Source organism: Mercurialis annua, linkage group LG2, assembly GCF_937616625.2.
Source record: "Mercurialis annua linkage group LG2, ddMerAnnu1.2, whole genome shotgun sequence".
Lineage (NCBI taxonomy): Eukaryota > Viridiplantae > Streptophyta > Magnoliopsida > Malpighiales > Euphorbiaceae > Mercurialis > Mercurialis annua.
The window spans coordinates 56,788,639-56,809,638 of record NC_065571.1 but is presented as its reverse complement, the minus strand read 5'-3'; the positions used below and the strand labels follow the sequence as shown (position 1 = coordinate 56,809,638).

At 29.2% G+C, this 21,000-nt stretch overlaps 3 protein-coding genes across 4 annotated transcripts; 2 read left to right on the top strand and 1 right to left on the bottom strand.

The window, feature by feature from the left end:
- The first annotated feature begins 1,054 nt into the window (after window positions 1–1,054).
- Window positions 1,055–1,635, top strand: LOC126669432 (uncharacterized). Its single transcript, XM_050362893.2, has one exon. The coding sequence runs from the start codon at window positions 1,245–1,247 to the stop codon at window positions 1,446–1,448; it is 204 nt and encodes a 67-aa protein (XP_050218850.1). The 5' UTR covers window positions 1,055–1,244; the 3' UTR covers window positions 1,449–1,635.
- Window positions 1,636–11,803: 10,168 nt separating this feature from the next.
- LOC126667692 (60S ribosomal protein L7-4) lies at window positions 11,804–14,491 on the bottom strand. The gene is made up of 6 exons (XM_050360741.2): window positions 14,227–14,491; window positions 14,041–14,138; window positions 13,762–13,819; window positions 12,584–12,663; window positions 12,379–12,481; window positions 11,804–12,209 (listed from the first exon to the last, which is right to left on the bottom strand). Exons 1-6 carry the CDS (start codon window positions 14,407–14,409, stop codon window positions 11,994–11,996), a joined length of 738 nt encoding a protein of 245 aa, XP_050216698.1. The 5' UTR covers window positions 14,410–14,491; the 3' UTR covers window positions 11,804–11,993.
- Window positions 14,492–14,723: 232 nt separating this feature from the next.
- Window positions 14,724–19,734, top strand: LOC126667690 (suppressor protein SRP40). 2 transcript variants are annotated; one of them, XM_050360740.2, is made up of 7 exons: window positions 14,724–15,082; window positions 15,178–15,245; window positions 15,376–15,419; window positions 15,513–16,171; window positions 17,208–17,297; window positions 17,373–17,434; window positions 19,047–19,230. In XM_050360740.2, the coding sequence occupies exons 1-7, from the start codon at window positions 14,831–14,833 to the stop codon at window positions 19,060–19,062; spliced, it is 1,191 nt and encodes a 396-aa protein (XP_050216697.1). In that variant the 5' UTR covers window positions 14,724–14,830; the 3' UTR covers window positions 19,063–19,230. The 2 variants fall into 2 exon arrangements, with proteins under 2 accessions (XP_050216697.1, XP_050216696.1); XM_050360739.2 differs by lacking the exon at window positions 19,047–19,230 and adding an exon at window positions 19,287–19,734 and having other exon boundaries at window positions 14,725–15,082.
- Window positions 19,735–21,000: the final 1,266 nt, after the last annotated feature.

Here is a 21,000-nt window from a genome sequence, read left to right as displayed (position 1 = left end):
GTTTTATTTTTTCATTTATTAATTTTCATAAACTAAATATTAAAATAAATAATGGGAGTATCTTAAAACTATCCTACTTCTAAATTTATAAGATCTTTTTTATAATTTTTTTATTTCACTCGGTATCTAGTTTTATAATATATTTATAAAATACTCCCTCCGTCCCACTCTAATTGACAAAATATGGAGTTTTTGGTGTCCCATTCTAATTGACAAAACTAACATAACTATAATTTTTTCCTTTAACTTTCCATCTTTACCCTCATTTAAATTTAAATTTTTTATGGGAAAATGGTGAATATTTAATGAGAATTTGACTAATATACTAATAGCATTAATTAACTCCATTATCAATAGAGGGGTATAGAAGTAATTATCTATGTCATTTATTAGTTTGTATTGGTTATTGTAATTTAGTTATTTTGTCAATTAGAGTGGGACGGAGGGAGTAATTTTTTTTAACTCATATCTCGATCGAGACATTGCCTTATTCTTCTTTTTTAACTCATGTCTCAATCGAGACATACCTTACTTGCTTACTCTTCTAAAAACCTTAAAAAACACCATAAAATATCATTCGATTGAAACATGCCTTATTTGTTTTTAACTCATATTTCGATCGAGAAAGTAAAAATATAATTTGATAAATAAAAAATATGTCAAAAATAAAGTACCGCTATAATTATGTCAAAAAATTGTGTGTTTTGGAAAATTTTCTCATAAACTATCTTAAAAAAATCCGTACTTTTAAAATTTCAACCAACAAATCTTAACTTTCATCTTAGTGATAGTTTATCGAATGAAATTTAAACTATTTTTGAAACATTTTTATCCTTTGACACTATCATATTATACTTTTTTCTAAAATAAAAGATACATGAAATAAAAAAAAAGTATTGATTTTATTTTGATATTTATAAAAATATAAAAATAAATGTTATAAATTAAATTATTTTTTATATTAAATTTTTTTATAACATGCTTTTTTTGTATATTTTAAAGATGAGTACTATTCGAGATTGGTATAAGAAAAAGTTGGTGTGTAGCCGTTTCACATCTTCCCTTTTTAACTTCTCCGCTTATAAATACTCCCAACTCTCCATCCCTTTTCTCTCTATCTATTTCTCACAAATTCCAATCTTAAAATCTCTACAAAACCAAAAAAAAAAATAAGAAAAAAGTTCACCAAGAAATCAAAAAAATTCCTCAGCCGATCCGATCATCAGCTTAAACGAGGCAAAACAATGTGTTTGGTGTTCTTGTGCGACGAAGAAGAACGGGAGCTTGGGCGGCAACAAGCGCCAGGCTCATGCCCGTACTGCGGAGGCAAAGTCGAAGCTATGGATGTCGAACGCAAATGGAGTTTTTGCTTTCTACCAATTTGTTATAAAATCAAACGAAAATTCTTCTGTTCTTTATGTGCTCGTCGCTTGGAATTGTATCACTGATTTGAATCTTTGAAGAACCAAACCAAGAACTGGTAGCTCAAGATTTTTGTTTTTTGTTTGGTTTTGTTTCATTTCTTTAATTATTTTGTGAAGATTTTGATTTTTAGCTAGTCATTAAATAAACCTGTTTATTTATTTCTATGATGATGTATGCGGATGATAAATTTGACCTGTTTTGGCTGCAGAATTTTCTGGGTTTTTTTCTTTTAGTGCCTGGATCTGATTTTTCAACGAAACGTTTCGTTTTTTATGTTATTTTAATAGTAAATGGATCTTAGCATGCAGTATAGAAGTATATACTTAGTATAAAAGGATTAGATTAAACAAGTTTAACATTGTGTTATGAACTAATGATTATGATTAAGTATATTCTAAAGTACTTTTAGATTGAGTATATAATAATGTATCTGAATTATTCAGTGGAAGTATGAGATGCACGTGCACATATCGCGCTAATTGTCGGATCTCATTTACATATCGCTTTAATTGTTAATTAAATTATAAGATTAATGTAAAATATAAATTATGATAAATGTTCGGAGTGTTATTGTAATTTGCTTGAAATATAATTTATTAATGTAATGAAGAAAATAAATCGAAACGATTATTAAAGCTAACTGTTATAAAATATTTAATTCTATCACTTTCATATCTTTCTGGATAAAGACTCATATCATGCTATATTCTTTTATCACTCAATTATTTAGTATGAAATTTGATAGTATATGCATCCAAAGTTTTCAGATGTATAAAATGTTTTTTAATCTTTTAAGTGATGGATATAAATTATATTATTATGTCGACATGGAATGGTTCATCAAGTTTAGCTATTGCTATGAAGTGATATGTAATAGTTGCTATCTGATATCTGATAGTTGTATTACTTCTTCCGTCTATAAAAAATAGACTGATTTTTAATGATTTTGAGAACAAGTTGAGTATTTTTTTCTTGTTTTGTCGTATTTTTTGATATTTCATGTTAGATGTTTTAATTTTATCATTTTGAGTGATATTTTAGATTATGTAGTAAAACATAAAAGTCCTTTTAAAACTCAAGAGGAGGAGGACCATAGGATTTGTCTCAAAATTGTTGACACTTACACATAGAAAATGAAAAATGTTGTATGGATAGATATCATCGCTTGGGGTCTGTAATTCAGTTGGAGTTCAGTGTGGGGTGACACTGAAAAACAGAAATGAAAAGGTTATGCCAGTTGTATAAAGCTTGTCTTAATCCTATATATAAATGAGAAACGGTTGTCACTTCATTTTCTCATTTATTACGTCCTTACAACATAAATCTTCCCCCACAATCCAACTACCATCCTCCATATCCCCATTTTATGTTTACCGAGTAGGGGCGTAAGCGGACTGAGCCGAACTCGAGTTATACTGACTTCAAACTAGTACTGAGTTTTAAGTGGCCCTTTCAATTTGTAAACAATGAACAATTAACATATAAATTAATTTTATGGACAAATTAATAACGAATTTGTTGATTATGGGCAATTAACTCTATTTTGACAATTTTGCCTTTCAACTTGTAAGCTAATTGTTTTCTAAATTGATAATTTGCCCCTTCAATTTATAAGTTAATTTGCCCAAACAGGGTTAATTGCCCATAGGACATAACTATCAAGTTCGTGACTAATTTGCCCACGAAATTAATGAATGTGTTAATTGTCCATTTCTTACAAGTTGAGGGGGCAAATTGTTTTATAAGTCTATATGAATTTGTATTTGAGATTAAAGGAGATACAGTTTTGGAGCTTGAGTTGAACTATATCTTATTATTATTATTTTAAGTATATAAGAACTTTGTTTAGGTTATTTTCAACATGGATCATCAAATATTAATTTGGCGAAAAATTTATTCCAATAGAAATCACTAAATCCTACACCAAAAAATATTGATTTTTATCTTCAGTTTTTTAATCATTTTTTTAATTTAAAAATTTATATATTTTTTTACCAAATACACGCACAAGGTTATTTTTGTTACATGTTAATCCAGTTAATATATATATATATATATATATATATATATATAATTTAAAACTTGATCTACATTAAGAATTTAGCGATGGCTTGGATTCTATTTTTGATTCATATATATGGGTCTATTTGAAAGCTGAACAAACAAATATTTCAGAAAGTAGCACAATAACAACAATCATCTTCTAATTCAATCACACTTAGTGAGTATTTTGTTAAAATTGGCGGATATGATACCATTCTATCAGATAATTGATGATGTAATACCGTAATATGTTTGTTTTTAGATTACCATCTAGTAAAATTATTTATGCTATATTTTTATGTTTGTTTTAATATTTTATGAAAAATAATCATTTAAAGTATGTTAATATTATAATATATAAAATTATTCTATAATAAATAAATATTATTTATTTAAATTAAATAAAAAATAAACTATAAATAGTAAATTATATATTTAATCAAATAGTAAAAATTTAGTAAATAGTGATTTGAGAACTCAAAAAAGAATCACTTAATTTAATGAGAGAAGAAAAATGAGAGTCACCTGATTAATAATTGGTGCCTCCTTTAAAGATAGGGAGTCATCAAATTAATATTTGATGACTCTTTTAGAGATGCCTTTAGACTCACTCATAAGCCCCACTAACCTTTTTAATTAATATTCGAATTTGATTTAAGATTAAACTCGAATATCTCAAACTTAAACTGGATTTAAATGAAAATTTAATATCAAATAATTTGTGAGTAGTTCAACTCGTTTGGACCTTTATCAAAAAGTTTGGACATCGATAATCCAACTTAAAAATAGAGAGTGACCCAATCGTATAGAGTAGTTAAATTCAAGTAATTAAAATTCTATTAGAAATTTAGAAGATTATAGCATTTCCAAACTAACTCTAAAAAAAAGTATGTCGCAACGTATAGATGGATATGCCTTAGTGGTTTCAAAATTAATGCTTTCTATTTTTTGTAAATCATTTTAATTTGACAATTGTATTGCAAATGTGTCGGTTTTTCTTAGACAATTTAACGGTCAATTTTTCAACTCTAATTTTCAGTTGAATTTTATAGTATTAATATTTAAATTAGAACAAATATTAGATTAATTTTTAAAGATATTTTATATGTTTTAAAAGGAGAGCTTTGGATATAGCTAGCTGATTGAATATGTTTTTATGTTGGCCTAATGTCTTAAAAAACCCCGACCTTTTAACCCCTTTTCAATTATACCTTGACGTTGAAAATTTGTCAATTTTACCCTATTTTGCATTTTTGTGTTTCAATTGTACCCTGAAATATTAAATTAACGTCTTTTTTACTTGAAAAAAATTTAAAAACATCCTCCATGTCTAGCATATATTAATTGTATGTTTTTAAAATTTATTTAAATTTAGTTAAATTAATTAAGAATTTAAAATAGTGTTAATTTGATTATGGTTTTTAGTTAGTTTTTAATAATAAAGGACTTATTTGTACTTTTTTGAAGAAAAAAGAATTTAATTTCATCTTTAGACTTAGTTAATTGAATGACTTCATCATTTAAGTAAAAAAATTAACAAAAATTAAAAAATCGGGGTACAATTGAAAACGGAAAATTCAAAAGTGGATAAAATTGATAATTTTTCAACGTCGGGGTGGAATTGAAAAAAAGTCTAAAGGTGAGGGGTTTTTGAGTGATTAGGCCTTTTATGTTTTTTTAAAATGGGAAAGATTTTGTTTGATTTTCAATCAAGGTTGTTTGAGATAAAACTTCTTTATAATTTCTGTATGATTATTTAGCGGTCAGTTTTGACAGCCTAGAAAATAAGAAACTTGAGAAAATAATAATAAACAAATAAAGTTTGAATGTATTATATTTTTGTAAAATGATGTATTCGATCCTCGTAGATTCCAGATTCTAGAAAAGTTGAAAATCAATATCTGACGTATTTGCTTATGAAGGTCTTTTAATAATATTTTTAATTAATTTTGGTATTATCTTTACTTGAAAATATATTTGAAATTATTTTCAAATTCTTCGTATGTGTTATAACTTTTATTTATTTTTTTAAATAGTTTAATAATATAATTTTTATTTTTTATTTTTATAAAAAAATTAATCTTTTTATTTAGTTCTAATTTAATTTAAATTAAGATATTCAATTAAAAAAATAAATTCTCAATTAATTTCTTAAATGTATATTATACAAGCATAAATAAAATTATATTTCTATGAAATTTAATACTGTATAAATTTAATATAGTTTATTTTTGTATTTATTAAATATAAGCTTTTAATTTTCTTATTTTATTCATAGCTTCTAAATAAGAAAAAAGAAAATTTGAAAAAATTAAAAATTCAAAAGAAAACTTATTATTAAATCATTTAATTTATTCACATACTACATTTTACATACTCTACTTTTAGTAATTTTATCACTCTTCTAATAAAATCCGGTTAATTTATAACTATATGAATTAATGCTTCAATTTCTTGAGAAAATAACAAAAATATCCTAAAATAGCCAACATATTTCATGCGGTAACCTTTTCTTTAGAAGCTTTTCACCAGTACTAATTTTTTCAAATTTTTTTCGTTCAGCACCCTTTCCGCTGACGTCAGTGTGACGTTGATGTCAAATGCTGACGCGTGAAGGTGCATCAGTGTACTTGTGACCCGCACGTGAGAATTGGTTGTTTCATTTTTTTTTGTTATTGACATATGCGCATGACAATATTTATATCAATTGGTTGTTTCATTTTTCATTTACTTTCTTTTTATTTTTTTTAAATACAAATAATCTTTTATGTTTTTTATTAAATTATATCTAAAATGATCTATTATATATAAATTTTAAAAATACTAGTATTAATTTCAATTTTAAAAAGATAAATATATTGAATTTTAAGAATATAAAAATACACAAATGATACAGTTTTAAAGAAAATATAATTTTATGAATTAATTATCAGATACATTGTTGATACATACCGACACATGAGTCTGATGCATAAATAATATACCTATCATTTATAAATTATGTATTAGAGATATATCAATTAAGTACATCATAAAAATATCATGTATTAATTATATGGTAAAACATGTATCTATCATGTATAAATTATGTATAAGTGATTTATTTATTAAGTACATCTAAAAAAATGTACCTATCATATACAAATTATGTATCAGCGATGTATCAATTAAGTAAATTTTTAAAAAATATATATATCATGTATAAATTATGTATCTACGATGTATCTATTAATTCCATTTAAAAAATTTGTCTATCATGTATACATTATGTAATAAAAAAATTTATTTATCATGTATAATAATATATCGAAGATGTATCTATCAAGTACATTTTAAAAAATATATATACCGTGTATAAATTTAGTTAAAAAGTGTAGTTGTCATGTAAAAATTATGTATCAGAGATGTATCAACTATGTATTGAGATGTAACCTATATATATGGGAGATGTATCAAATATGTATCGGAGATGTATCCATTATTTAACTACGATATCTGAATAATATTTAAAATGCAAAATAACATATTCCAGATTTTTAAATATAAATTAAATTCAAATAATGTATCAAACATGTATATATTATGTATCAATGATGTGTTTATTTATATTAATTGTAGTAAATTTAATTAATGTATCAAACCTGTATCAATCATGTATATATTATGTATCGAGGATGTGTTTATTATATTAATTGTAGTAAATGTATCAAATATGAATTGAAGATGTTCAAATATAATAAAAGATAGGGGTAACCATTTTTTATATCCAAACGTTTACATTTTTTTTATCAATTATGACCAAACTTTTTAATATTTATAATTATAACTTTTTTTGTAAATATGGTGGAAATTTTAAATTTTATTCAATTAATTTTCAAATCTAAACCGTGGCCAAATGCGTAACCAAAATTAATTTCATAGTTGATATCGTTATTGTCACTTTTCAAAATCATGAATCAATAATTTTTACAATTAACAAAGAAAAAAAAAATTCCAACTACACAAAATGAGAAAAAATAAATTCACCTAATCAAGATCTTCAAAAAAATTAAACTCAAATTAAATTCTCTACTGTTTACTAAATTTCAGAAACAGAATGTAGATTTAAAGGAAAACAGAAGATACCAAAACACCCAAACAAAAGCAGCGAACTTTCTTTCTAATTGACTATTGAAAATTTCTTAACCAATAGTCCAGTTATATGCAGCACAGCTAATTCTTTGAGACCCATTGATGCAGACCTCTAATGTATGCCTTCCATCCAAGAAAAAAACCAAAACCCAGCTTCAAATTTCCTTCACTTTTTCTTTTATTTCTTTGTTTCTTTCCACCACTGACTTAAAACCCAATCAAACCCACCAACTAGAACAAAAGATGGGAATGAAAAAACATAAACCGTACGAAAATGAATAACCAGAATCCCAACTTCAAAACCAGTTTCAGCGATAAACCTTAAAATCCCATCTCTGATCACATAATCAGCTTCCAGCAAAATATCAATCAATTTTTTCTTGAAAATCGGCTTCCTTTTCAGCTTCATCGAATCAAATATACCCATCGAATCCGACGTCAGTGAGTCATGATCTACACCATCAGATATGGTCAAGAACTGGATTGTAATGGTTGTGCGACGGTTGCCGGAGGTGAGACCGGTGGAGTTGAAGGGAAAGCCGGCCATACATCTGTTATAGTTCCACAAACTCTTTTGACGCGTGTCAGTCTAAGAAAAAGAATGTGTTGGTGAAAATTATTAGAAATAAAAGACAAAATTGTAATGAAATTGATGGTGATGTAAACTGTACAAATAAAAAAGTAGCGCGTGAAAATAGGATTCCTTTTTGGCCTTTTTTTGTAATTTTCTCCAATTTCTTTTATCAACGTATAAAGGATTACATGTCACTTTCCTCATTATCATTCAATTTATTACATATTCAAGAGAGCACATTATAAATGATTGCTCAGCTAATATATAGAGAAACTAATCATAAACTGTACAATATCTTTTTGTATATGGTATAATTAATTAGAAGGAAAAATGCTTATAAACTCACGATCTTGACAGATTACTGTCTAGCGTTTACACCATTTGAACTAAAAGTCGTCGGTTACGATACTTTTATTACATAAGGTACAAACTTACAAGATTGATAAGTTAAGCAAAATAAAAATCACTCAAGAGAAGAATCAGTATTAGCAACAGATCTAGAGAAAGCAAGAACATCATAAACATCTTCAACCCTATTCTTCTTCTTGTTAGTACTCTGCTGGCCATCAATGGCAGTATTAGAATTTTTGCTGATTGAATTCTCTATCACAGCCTTTGCCATTGGATAATAAACAGAAATATTTTGCTTGTTTTTTTCAGCTCCTTCCTCAGATTTTCTCTCCTTATTTGCTTCCATACTTACAAATCTGATATTTTTGTTTATCTCCCACTGCTTCTAATAATAATACTGCATGTACGCGTGGCGGTTGATAGACAAGAATACGTGGACTTTGTACATGCAGACAGGGACAACCGTACACATGTATACTCTTTTTTTCATGTATATCCAATGAACATTTTTGCTGGCAAAGCACTACATCCAAGCCCGTATTTTAAAGATAAGAAAAAGATCAACTCATATTTCTGTCTGAATGTTTGTGATGTATGTTAAAAGTTCTAGACATTTCATGAAACGACTGGTTTAGAGGATAACCCAAATTTGAAAGACCATTTTGGCAATTAAATGATGATTAATATATTCTTAATAATGAGCCAAATGACATATCATCCGTGTACTTTAAAGAATTAAAGATCAGAGATAGTAGAAATAGAAAAATAAAAACTTCCCCCAAAAAAATCCTTTTTGAAACTAAATAAATTAAAATCATAGTATTAAGAAGGTGGTTTTAGCTTTTGGCCGGAAAACCACCTCCTCTATTCTTTAATATTTGCTGTTTTTATTTAATATATTTTATTTAATTTTTTTTTTAATAAAACTCTATAGAGATCTTTTCAATTTTAAATAGTAGAAGGATCATATTTTATAAAGGTGGTTTCGGTAGCAAGAAAATCACCTTCTAGTTTTAATTAACTAGTAGTTAAAAAATAAAAAATTATTAGAGGTTTTTTGTTTTAGAATCGGTTTGCAAGATTATTAGTCCCAATCAAAAAAGTTGATCTTCTTGATCGGTTTAAGATCCTGAACTCAAAAAAGTAAAAGATGAATATTTGTGGTTGAATTTTTTTCAATGTTAGTCATTGTTTAATGCTCGTGTTTGTTTAATTAGATAAAAAAAGAATTGGATTCATTTATATGATGAAATTTAAAAAATATGGAGTTTTAAATATCCAGCTGTTTCACAGTTTAATCGAATGTGACTAAAAATTAAGACTGTATTCATAAAATTATGTTCTTCGCTGAGAGCCGAGTTTGCATTTTTCGCGGAATCTAGACTTGATTATTTTAATTGGATTAACTTCTTTCATATTTCTTTGTATCTTCATATTTATATTATTTATTTGATAAATTAGAGTCTGAAAATTTATATTCTTTGTTGCTTCATGATTTTGATATTTGTACTTCAATCTCTTCAATTAATTAATAAATTTATCTTCGGCCAAAAGAAAGGTTTAAAACAAAATTCATTAGTTAATGATTTTTGAGATCACAGCAGACCCGTAAATAAGAACGTAATGCTTATAAAGTGGATGTAGATAAGTTATCTATACTATATATAAAAGCACGGATGGGGGGACAGGCAAATTTACTGAATAATTCTTTTCAGTTTATTACTAAATAATGGTTTTATAGTAATTAACTAATTAGTTATTTAATTAATCACTAAACATATATTGTAATTAAAGTTCTAATTAGAATAGATAGCTAAATTATCTCCAATTTAGTTTTCCTAATTAGAATAGATAGCTAAATTATCTCCAATTTAATTTTTACCATGTAGAAAATAACTAAATTTTTTCCAAATTAGTAGGAACATCTATTTTTTAGTTTGATTGAACTATAAATTTAAAAATACTGCATTTGATCGATATATTATTATTTTAATTTCCATCTTATTATTTTTAAAGATATTATTAATAAAATTATGTTAATTATGTTAATTATGGTTATTATAAAACCAAAATAAGAATAAATTCAGTATAAAAAAAATTAATAACTGAATATATTATATTTACTTTTACAAAAATTCTTAACTAATTTAATACTGATTATAAATAAAAAATTAATATAATTATAATAAATTTACTAATATATACATTGACGAATCGCGTTACGAGCCACGTGCATAGCACGTAATGCGAAACTAGTTGGATAAAAGGTCAACGCGCCCTTGTGATACGGGATCATCTAACTCAATTTACACTTTTTTAGCAACTAATCTCAAAACTCTTTATTTTTTGATCAAATAACCCCATAATTGTATTTTTAAAACGCGTAAAATACAAATCGGAGGTGAGATATTTAAAAAATAATTAAATACTTCCCTAATTATTACGATATAATTATCCTAAATCCATTTTTTAAAATAAAAATATATATTATGGAGTTATTTGACCTCAAAATGTAGAGTTTTGAAGTTAGTTGTTAAAAAAAAATATAAATTGAGTTAAAATGATCCCGTGTCATAAGTTCAGGAGGCGCGTTACTTTGTTCATAAGTTATTTGCCACTGCGTGATTAGCTTTTTATTTGATACATCATCAGTTTGGTTTTTTTTATTAAAACTGAAAACACTTAAAATAATTATATTATTGTCCTGAAATGTTTTATAAATTTTATCAATTTGAATATTAATTTATTAAAAAGTTTATCAAAACAATTTTTTAAAAGATTTTAATTCACCAGATTAGCTTTTGAACAGCTTCTTATTAGTAATTTTATTGCGTATTTCAGTTTATTAATGTTCTGCAAATAATTTGAATGGTATAATTTTAAAAACACACAAGACAATATTATTTTTTATTATGAGAGAAAAATAAATAGTTACTGGTAGCTATATGTCCCAAGCTAAAATTCAATTTTAATTAATGTTTAAAAACTTGCTAAATTTGGTATCTAATTAAGTTATGAAGGGCAGTTCAGCTTTTATTGTATTAATATATTTATAAGGATAACTGGATAAGCAAGAGTATAAATCACACTTATAAAATGAGGAACGGCAAAGTATATATAAATTTAAATAAGTGATATTACTAAAGTTATTTATCCTGAAATAATAAAATGAGGAGCAAAGTAGATTCATATAAGATTTCTCCAAAAATTACTATTGTGCACGTGTTTATAGTCTTTGAAAGCTTGAATTCAAAAGGGCAAAAATAAAATAAAGGTCAATGAAAAATAAAAGGTCCTGCATATAGAAATAAAAATAAAGCCAATGTCTCGAGGCCAATCCTGTCATCAACAGCTTCAGATATTTAGAAAATAAACTATGTCAAAGGAGCAAAAAAAAAAAAAAAAAAACAGGAACCACTAATTGCAAGCTGCTGCAAAAACAAAAACAAATACAACAAAACTGAGGTGCCTAGTTCATTCTCCTGATTAGCTCATTGATGTAGTCTTCACGGTTTCCGGCATCACCTCCTTCCACATAGTGATTTCTCTTCTTCTTCATACCTCCCAGAGGTGCCTTGAGCTGGAATGGCCACAGGAAGTTGTTTGCTTCCTTGAAATGAGGTCCAACGGTCAAAATTTCATGGATCAGATCCTCGACGCAGATAATCTCATGCTTGCCAAGAACCTGGAAAATTATGAGCTTGTTAGAAAAGCTGGCTAAGATAAATATGAATGTTGAAACTTATCGAATTTAGAACACCGAAACTTTCTACTTATAACCTTTTTTTTACAAAAATTCATTTTCATGCACGAGATAAATATAATCATCTTGAAATACATTTTGGTAGACGAACCTGCTCAACAATAGAATTGTCTGTCAGTGCAATTCTCTGCTGGTTCACTTTTCCAAAGCCCCTCTTGTAGATCAATTCTTTCACACTCTTCAAGTTCGGGTATCTGAAACCATATACTCGAGATTATGAGTTTCAGAAACGATGAATATTTCCCATGTGGCCATATTAGAACTATGAAAAAAAAGATTAAATATATATGTTGTACCCGTATGTCACATAAGGCTCAACTCTATGAAGCATATTCACTGTTGCTTTGTTTACTTTTAGGAATACACCGTTAAAAATCTGCAGTCAGAAAACCAGTATGTTTAACTAAATGTTGTTGAATATTCATTTAAATCCATAGGACACGAGGAAAAAAATGCAAGCAACATGAGAGAGAAAAATGCAAATGCTGCAAAACTCGTCAACAGCACACACCCACTAATCGACATATGCATCCTTGAAAGGGAATAAGAAAACAAATCCCATGCAAATCTACAACATTAAACGCATCATCTTCTAATTTGATTATTGTGATTTGTGAGACCTAGGAAGGTCCCATCTATTCCCGTGCTAATATAGAGAGTCGAGGACTAAAGCTAATACGATTTCAGAATGTTAAATATGCATTTTAAAGAGGAATTGTGAATGTTAGGTATGGCATTTGTCAGCCTTTTAAGTTTACATACCTTTTAAAACAAAAAGTTTGGAAGTTGCAATAAGCTGATTCAAAATATGTAGCTGCTTCATAAATTTTAACCCGGATGAAATTTCAGAAAACAAATCTATTCATAATTCCTCTCATGACATCATCTATCACATGATAATATACATTTATTGTACTCCCACAGTAGCACTCTTCTATCACCCAATAGGCCATTATCCACAAAAACAATCACTTCACCCCCCAACCAAAAGGGAAATAAAAGCATGTCTACTACTAATCCTATAGCAACCACCACAAAAAAAACACCTGAATATTAAGACACATTATATTAAATTCAGGATTACCATTACTAGAATATACTATCCTTCGTACTAAACAGGTCATAATAGCTAAGAATGAGGGAGCAAAATAGAAGACATGGTGAATTGCAACCCAAGGTATTCTATAATTTGGGTTTCAAAGAAACTCTAAACATGCTTTAGTAAAGCTATGGTTAGAACAAAGCCCTATTCTGTCAAACAGAATCATACATTCTTCAGCAATTCAAATTCTATCATTAATACAATCTTCAAGAACTACTGACAGCTTAGAACTGATCACAATAAATAAATTCCTACTCGCCAAAGTTACGAACAAATTCTGTTACTTGAATAAGAATACTAAAAGTACAGTTACAATGATGTACCAAAAACATAATTACAAGAAAAATAAAACATGTTCAAGAGATAAATCACCTGTCTCAAACGCAACAGCTGCAAAATCTTCTTGGTCTTAGGGTCAATGGCATTAATACTGAAAAAAAATTATATGAATATCAATCAAAATCTTAACAACCTAGGTAGCCCGAACGCCGCAACACAGGACACTTAGAAAGTGAAAAACATGTTATTTTAAGGGTTGCTACGTTAAAACTGAAGTTTTATGTCCGAAATGGGAAAGGTTGATCGAGTGAAGTGTCCGTACTACCTAATTGACAGCTACTTAAAATACATTTAAAAAGATTTAAAACATACCCACGAATCCTGATGATAAACAGCAATTTAGCTTCAGGATTAACATAAAATCCTCCTTTTAACTTAGCCTCTCGCTTCAACTGAATCAACTCCTTTTGCTGTTTCCGAACAAAAATTGAATTAGCAGACAAAATCCAAATCAAAACAGCTTCAGAAAAATCAACTAAAAATTGAAACAAATTTTACCTGCTGATCATATTCTTGAGCATACTGCTTAGCTCTGTTAAAGATTAATTTGCGATTTTCTTTAGCCTTCTTCTTTGAAGCTTCTAATTCTTGCTTCTTAGCCACCGCCCACTCCTCATTTCTTTTGGTTTTCTTCAGCACGGACTCGGGTACCACCGGTTTCGATTCTTCGGCGACGGCCATTACGGTTACCTCAGCGGCTCTCTGTTCTTCCTCTTTTAGTGGCTGTTGTTTTCAGCTACAAAAACCCTAATTGGCCGATTCTTTAAATATTGTGGGGAGATTTAGGGTTTTTAAATGAAATCGACGGTTCAGAAATCATCTACGTGTTATCATACTACAAATTTGGGCTAATTACAATAACACTCCTCCATGGAGTTGCCTTTTTGTTTTTAAATAATATACTAAATATCAATACAGGGACCAAATAGTATATTAACCAAAACCGCAGGGAGCAAATAGAAATTCTCCCATATACTTACCAGACAAAGAAGCCCTAGTTCCCACCTTAAAAAAATTGAACACTTCGCTAGGTAATGAGTATGCCATTGTTGTAAGCTGGAAGCTTTTATTAGGGTTTAAACTCATCTTCTGCTTTCATTACATGCTCGAAGAAGTCAAAATTGATAACAGAACAGTAAAAAAAGCTCAAGAAGAAGAGTTTAAACCTAGTATTTTAGCATTTACACCTCGTCAAGTGTTGCTGTTATTGTCTAAACAGCAGCCAAGCAGCATGGACAAGCTGAGTTTAAAACCTGAGAAGAGGACCCTTCTCTTGCATTCCATAGCTCAGTTTCTTAAGCAAAGTGGGTTCTCTAAAACACTTCAGAAGTTTCTGTCTGAAGCCGTTATCAAGGTGTGTCTCTCTGTTAATTAATTTCTGTTATTGATTGATTAATTTGCTTTTTACAGGTGTTTTTTTACATTTTGTCGTGTGTTTTTTGGTTTTAGAAAGATGAGTTGACTGGTTTGTCTCATGATTTGGAAGAGATTTTCTGCAAGTTTTTGGATAATTTAAGGTACGGATTGTATATTTGTATGCAGTTTGCAATTTTATGATGTTAATGGTATAAATTTGTTAGTTTTTGAATATGTTATTGGTCTGATTAGGCATTTTAATGTAAGGGTTCTTTTTTTTTTTTTTTGCAGTGGTGATAATGTGTATGAAAATTCGAAGAGTCAGAAGGCGGAAGGTATGCATTTAAATCTTTAAAGGGCGTTACTTTATGCCTGTTTTATGCGGAACGTTTGATTTTTATCATTTATTTGATTATGTTAAACTGCAGAATTGCGAACTGATGTAATTGCGAAAGGCGATAAAGAGGGTGATTTTGCTTCTAATGTGGGTGATGGAAAGAAAAAGAAGAAGACTGATAAGAGCGGTGGCGGTGAAGAGAAGATTCAGGTAGAAGATGTAGTGGCTTTAGATGTAAAGGCTAAAGAGAAAAAGAAAAGCAAAAAGAAACAGAGCAGCTTGGATACAGAAGCTGTTGTTGATAATGATGGGGCACCTGAAGAATCGGTACCTGAGGCCAATGAAGAAAAATCGAAGGATAAGAAGAAGGAGAAGAAGAAGAAAAATAAACCGTCTTCTGATCCCATTCTCGATGATGAAAAGCTGAATAAAATTGATTCTGAAAAAAGTGCTTTTAAGACTCTAGAGAAGGATGTTACTGAAAAAAAGGATAAAAGTTCCAAGAAGAGGAAAAGAGTGGCGTCTGAAGAAGATGGTCTTGAGCCTGCTGGTGAAAAACCAGTTGAGGTATCTGAAAACGTGAAGACAGACGAATCCAAACGTCAAAAGACAGAGCTAAATTCATCTCCTAAAACTGAAGAGAAACCCTTTACTAAAGAGCTTAATGAGCAGCCAAACTGGAGCCTCAAGGAAAACGGAGAGAAATCTTCCATGAAGAAAACCAAGAAGTACGAGAATGGTTCAGCTGAGGTATGAATTTGATCAATCTAATCTGAGATACTTTGTTGCTTAGCTTCATATTCTGAACTTAAAGCCCCATCAAAGTTCAAGATTTATAACTTAGAAATATATTTGTTGACATTGTTAAAATTTATATCTTTGACAATTATGCTGCAAATAATTCTGTGTGACGCATCTGCCTTTTGTTGAATTTCGTTCATTTTGCTGCTTGTATAGAGAATAAGATTAGTATTGTGCCTTGAATATTTATAACAGAAATTCCATGTAAATTTGAGGGAGGAAGGTTTAATCTTCTACTAGAGGTTAACAAAGACTATATATTGTATGTAAGCATGACACAAAATCAAACCTAATCATACACGAATCTGATGTTCCTAAGGCCATTATCATGATGCTGATTGTTGATTTTGTCTTATTGTAACATATTATGTTTTTTTTATCTTTAATGTTTTCATACTTAAATTCAAGGACACATTCATGATTATCTAACAAATTATAAATTTTAACTAGTTGGCTTTTAAACTGGTAAATGATACGTGTTTGAAAAAATGATAGTATTCTAATTTTTTTTTTTCAAATATACTTGATCTCCCAAGGCAGTGCCCCTTGGCATATTTATGAGCCTCTTCCTGACATATCTCATGAGTCTCTTTTTTAATAGTGGCAATTGAGAATTAGTTTAGTTATTTGAAGTTAACTGTTTTAGAGACTGGAGTCACTGGACAAGTGTCTGGTGATTCTGATAAAAATATTTATACATGACAACCTTCATTTTCGTTCTTATTTTTCAACTATAAAGTTACTGTGCTATACCATTGCAATGAGGCACTGGAGCCTGTGGAAACTTTTATTCCAAGGTGGTTGGATGATAGGACCTTTTGAGGTTTATGGAAAAACATCTATTATCTGTTATATGTTCTTTCCTTCCGCTTTTCTTCTCCGTGCATCTATTTGTATTTTTTGCTAAATTGTAACTTTTTTAACAAAAACAACCAAAAGTATCTGATTGTCTTATGTGTACTTAACTGAAATCATGTTATTGCAGCCAAAGTCAGTTGAGCATTTCCAGAGGATAAAAGTTGATGAGGTGGTATTCTCTAATGAGAAGCTGAAAGATAATTCATATTGGGCAAAGGTTTGTGTTTATCATAGTTCTTTTCATTATTCCGATATTTCAGTGTTTATATTAATTCCTTTATCTTCTGTACAGGATGGTGCTGAGACTGGTTATGGTGCAAAGGCACAGGAAATTCTTGGGCAAGTCAGAGGAAGGTATGCTTTGTAGTTAATGCCTTTGTGTTTCATATTACTGCGATTTTTGTTTGCAAATGTTCTTAGAAATATCTAAGAATATGCATTCGTCTTATTTTTGATATGACCTCATTGCCTCTGAAAGCAAGAAGATCAGTTAGATTAGTTAAAAGTTTAGTTGGTTGGTATGGCTTGTTTGTCCCAAAAATCATAGGGTGTACCTGGAAAATTGTTGATTAACATTTATGCTAAGTTGCTTTCTGAACTTTTGGATTAAGTAAATTATGTTGTTAATAAAAAAAAACACTTTGGCCATTATACTATGATTCTCAAAATTAAACTTAAACCTCTAAATTATTATTTGACAAGCTTGGAGTCTTTTCTTTTGAGTTCTCATAATTAATATTTTTTTTGCTATTTAAGGGAATTTAAGGTTTAAGTTATCTTCACTAATAATTATGGCCAGCAGATTATAAGTAATTCTTTTGCTTTGAAATTCATGTTCATTAGGTCATTTTCTATGCAAGAGTTACTTTATCCTACTAGGAGAATTTGTAGTCTCCTGAAAAAATAATACATAGTTTGTCCATAATTTGATATATAAGATCATGTGACTAATGAATGTCTTCCCACATTCCTATATTGATATTGAGGTGTATTATGTCTAGAAGAATATGCCTACACTTGCATGTGAGGACACCTGTTCTTTGAGTAGATATATTACCCAAATTTCTTATTCAGGTTTATATTTTTGTTGTTCGGTCTAAAATCTGTTATGCTCGACTCTTGCTTGGGTCTTGGTGTACTCGAGGTGTGGTTAGTTTGACCTGGTTGATTTTATGGGATTTTTCCCTTATTCCCGTGATGTTTTATTATCACGTTTAATCGTTTGGCTGAATGGTTATTTCACAGTACTATAGGTTTAAAACCAATTGGAAAGTTTCATTATCTTATTTGAACAAAAACAAAACAGTTAATAAACAAAATTCAAAGCTGGAATTAAATTCCAATGCTGACCAATCGATGGATGAGAGAGTAGCTTAAGGTATTGATTATATAATTTATATTGGAGGTTGATTTTGAAATTTAAGCTTGAAGATCCATAAATAAAAGAAATAAAAAGATTAGAGAACTTCTATTTTCTAGTAACAAACAATTTGTTCATGAAAGGGGCTTCTGGTACTAAGTTTGCCTCAGAAACATATTTTAGCCATCTACCATTTATTGCTGTAAATTTATGCAAAAACCCAACTTAAATATGTTTTCGCAAATGGAGTTAGAGTTGTGTCTGGGAGCATTTTAACATGATCTTTGGAAACAGAAGGATCTTTTACTGCATTGTGCTGAACCTCTTGTGGATATAGTAACTTCGCCTTAAAATTATATCCTACTGTATGTTTCAATTGGATAATAGTTGGAAAGTTGGGTTTAGGATGATTTTGATTCTATGCTAATAACTGGCAAAGAAATCATGTTGTTGTTTAACATAACCTAACGGTACTGCACTGTGCGGTCTAGGGATTTAGTTGGACCTCTTGTTCAAAGTTGGTCATATGACATAAGCTACTGTTTTCAGATTGTAGTAATAAATTCTCGATAGTATAGCAGATAATTAGATTGATTAACTATGCAGAGTCGGATTGAAATAAAACATTTGATTTGATTACTATATGAGCTTCTTCCATCCTTTCCATGCCCGACTTCAAAATGTTTCACTAAAGAAAGTTGCAGTCTATCTTTTACACATTATAACACAGGATGAACACGGTAGATACACACTATCCTTATTTAGTCTTTTTGACAACATCTATATTGTTAAATTGCGTTGATGTTGCACACATATTTAATGAGTTTTTCCTTTAATTTTCTGCAGGGGTTTCAGGCATGAAAAGACGAAGAAGAAACGTGGATCATACAGAGGAGGTCTGATTGATTTGGATTCTCATTCTGTCAAGTTCAACTACTCCGATGAGGAGTGATTACAAAACTTTCTTCTGCAGATTTTGATGTCACTTTGCAATGGCCAATATGGTAAATCTATTCGGCATTGAGTTGCATATTGGAAAGAAAAAAAAACTTGAGTCAAATTGAGGAATTTAGCATATTGCTTGCGAGTTCTTTTGTATTTTAAATGGACAAATTATTTTATTAGCCTGATTTTTGGCGATTACGCCCTTCGAACTGGTTACTTCCTCATGATTAAGTTGATCTAATTGCCAGATCTACATATTTGTCGACGAGGATAGTCAGCCTTTCTCGTCTTTACTGTCATTTTACCGATCACTTGGTGGTGAATAAGTTATTTTAAGATAGCTGCAGAACTCTGGTTCCTCGTTAGTGTAGGATCTGTCGAGTTGTATGAACAAATGAGCATGATGGGCATATAGCCACAGGCTTAATTACTTGCCTTGGTTTTGCTCAGTTTCGTGTTGATGAATTGCTGCTGGGCAGAAGCTGAAACTAACTTATCATACTGAACGTACAGCCGGTGAATGCATAATGTTGTAATGTTAAGGGTTTGTTTAGTGGAGCTGATAGCCAGTCAAGTGAGATATGGTTAGGTGAGTTAGATGGTAGTCTGAATATGAAAGGTTTAAAGCGCCATTTGAAACTCGTTTAAAACACTTCATGCATCCTCTATCAAAAAAAGTCTTAGTTATGATGTATTGTTCAATTACAGAGCACTGGCGGGCACGAAAAGGGTCGAAGGGGTGCACTGAGCCCCTCTTGAATTTAATAAAAAAAATAGAGAATTGGGGTAAACACAACATTTTGGTTTACTTTTTTTAACAATAATTTGTTTCTAGTTTAAGATAAAAAAATGCTTTCATCCTAAAGAGTCATTTTTTTGCGATTGATAAGAATTAACTCTTCCATCTCACTTTTCTGTAGTTTTTCTATGTAAACTTGAAAGTTAGCTTGAAAACTTTATTTCTGATAAATTTCTCTAAAATAGTTGGAATTTTCATTTAATATACATGAAAATTATTATTTTTTCTTTATTTTCTTTATTAATTAAAAAGTTATTAATCTAACAAGTTGCTATAAAACATCAATCGAACAAGTATTTTTCTGCGATGAATTTCATTAAAAAATTGTTACGCAATCTGTTGGGTGATGAACTACTAAATGGTTATTTATTTGCTCGCATTGAAGCTATTATGCAGCGCATTTCAAAAGATTAAAAATTAATAGAAAAATGTAATGATATATTTTTATTAATTTGTTGATTTTTAAAAACGAGAGAGTATTAATTTCTCTCTTCTTTTATATATAAGAATATTATATATCTTTAATTTGGACTCCCTCAAAGAAAAATGTATATCTGTCATTGAGTTTTCGATTTGAATTTCTCTCTTTTCTATCGTGTTTCGAATTCATATATTATATAATTTATTTATGAAAGAATCATTTCACTCAAAGGGTCAAGAATAACATTTTGTAAAAAAGAGGCAAATACCCAAAAAATACGTAATTGTCATTACCGTTGTTTTTTATATCCACAACGGGAAGAAGAAAAAAGCCATGCATCATGATGTCAACCCACAACGGCTCTTTCCTGGAAGTTTCATATGGGGCCTTTCACT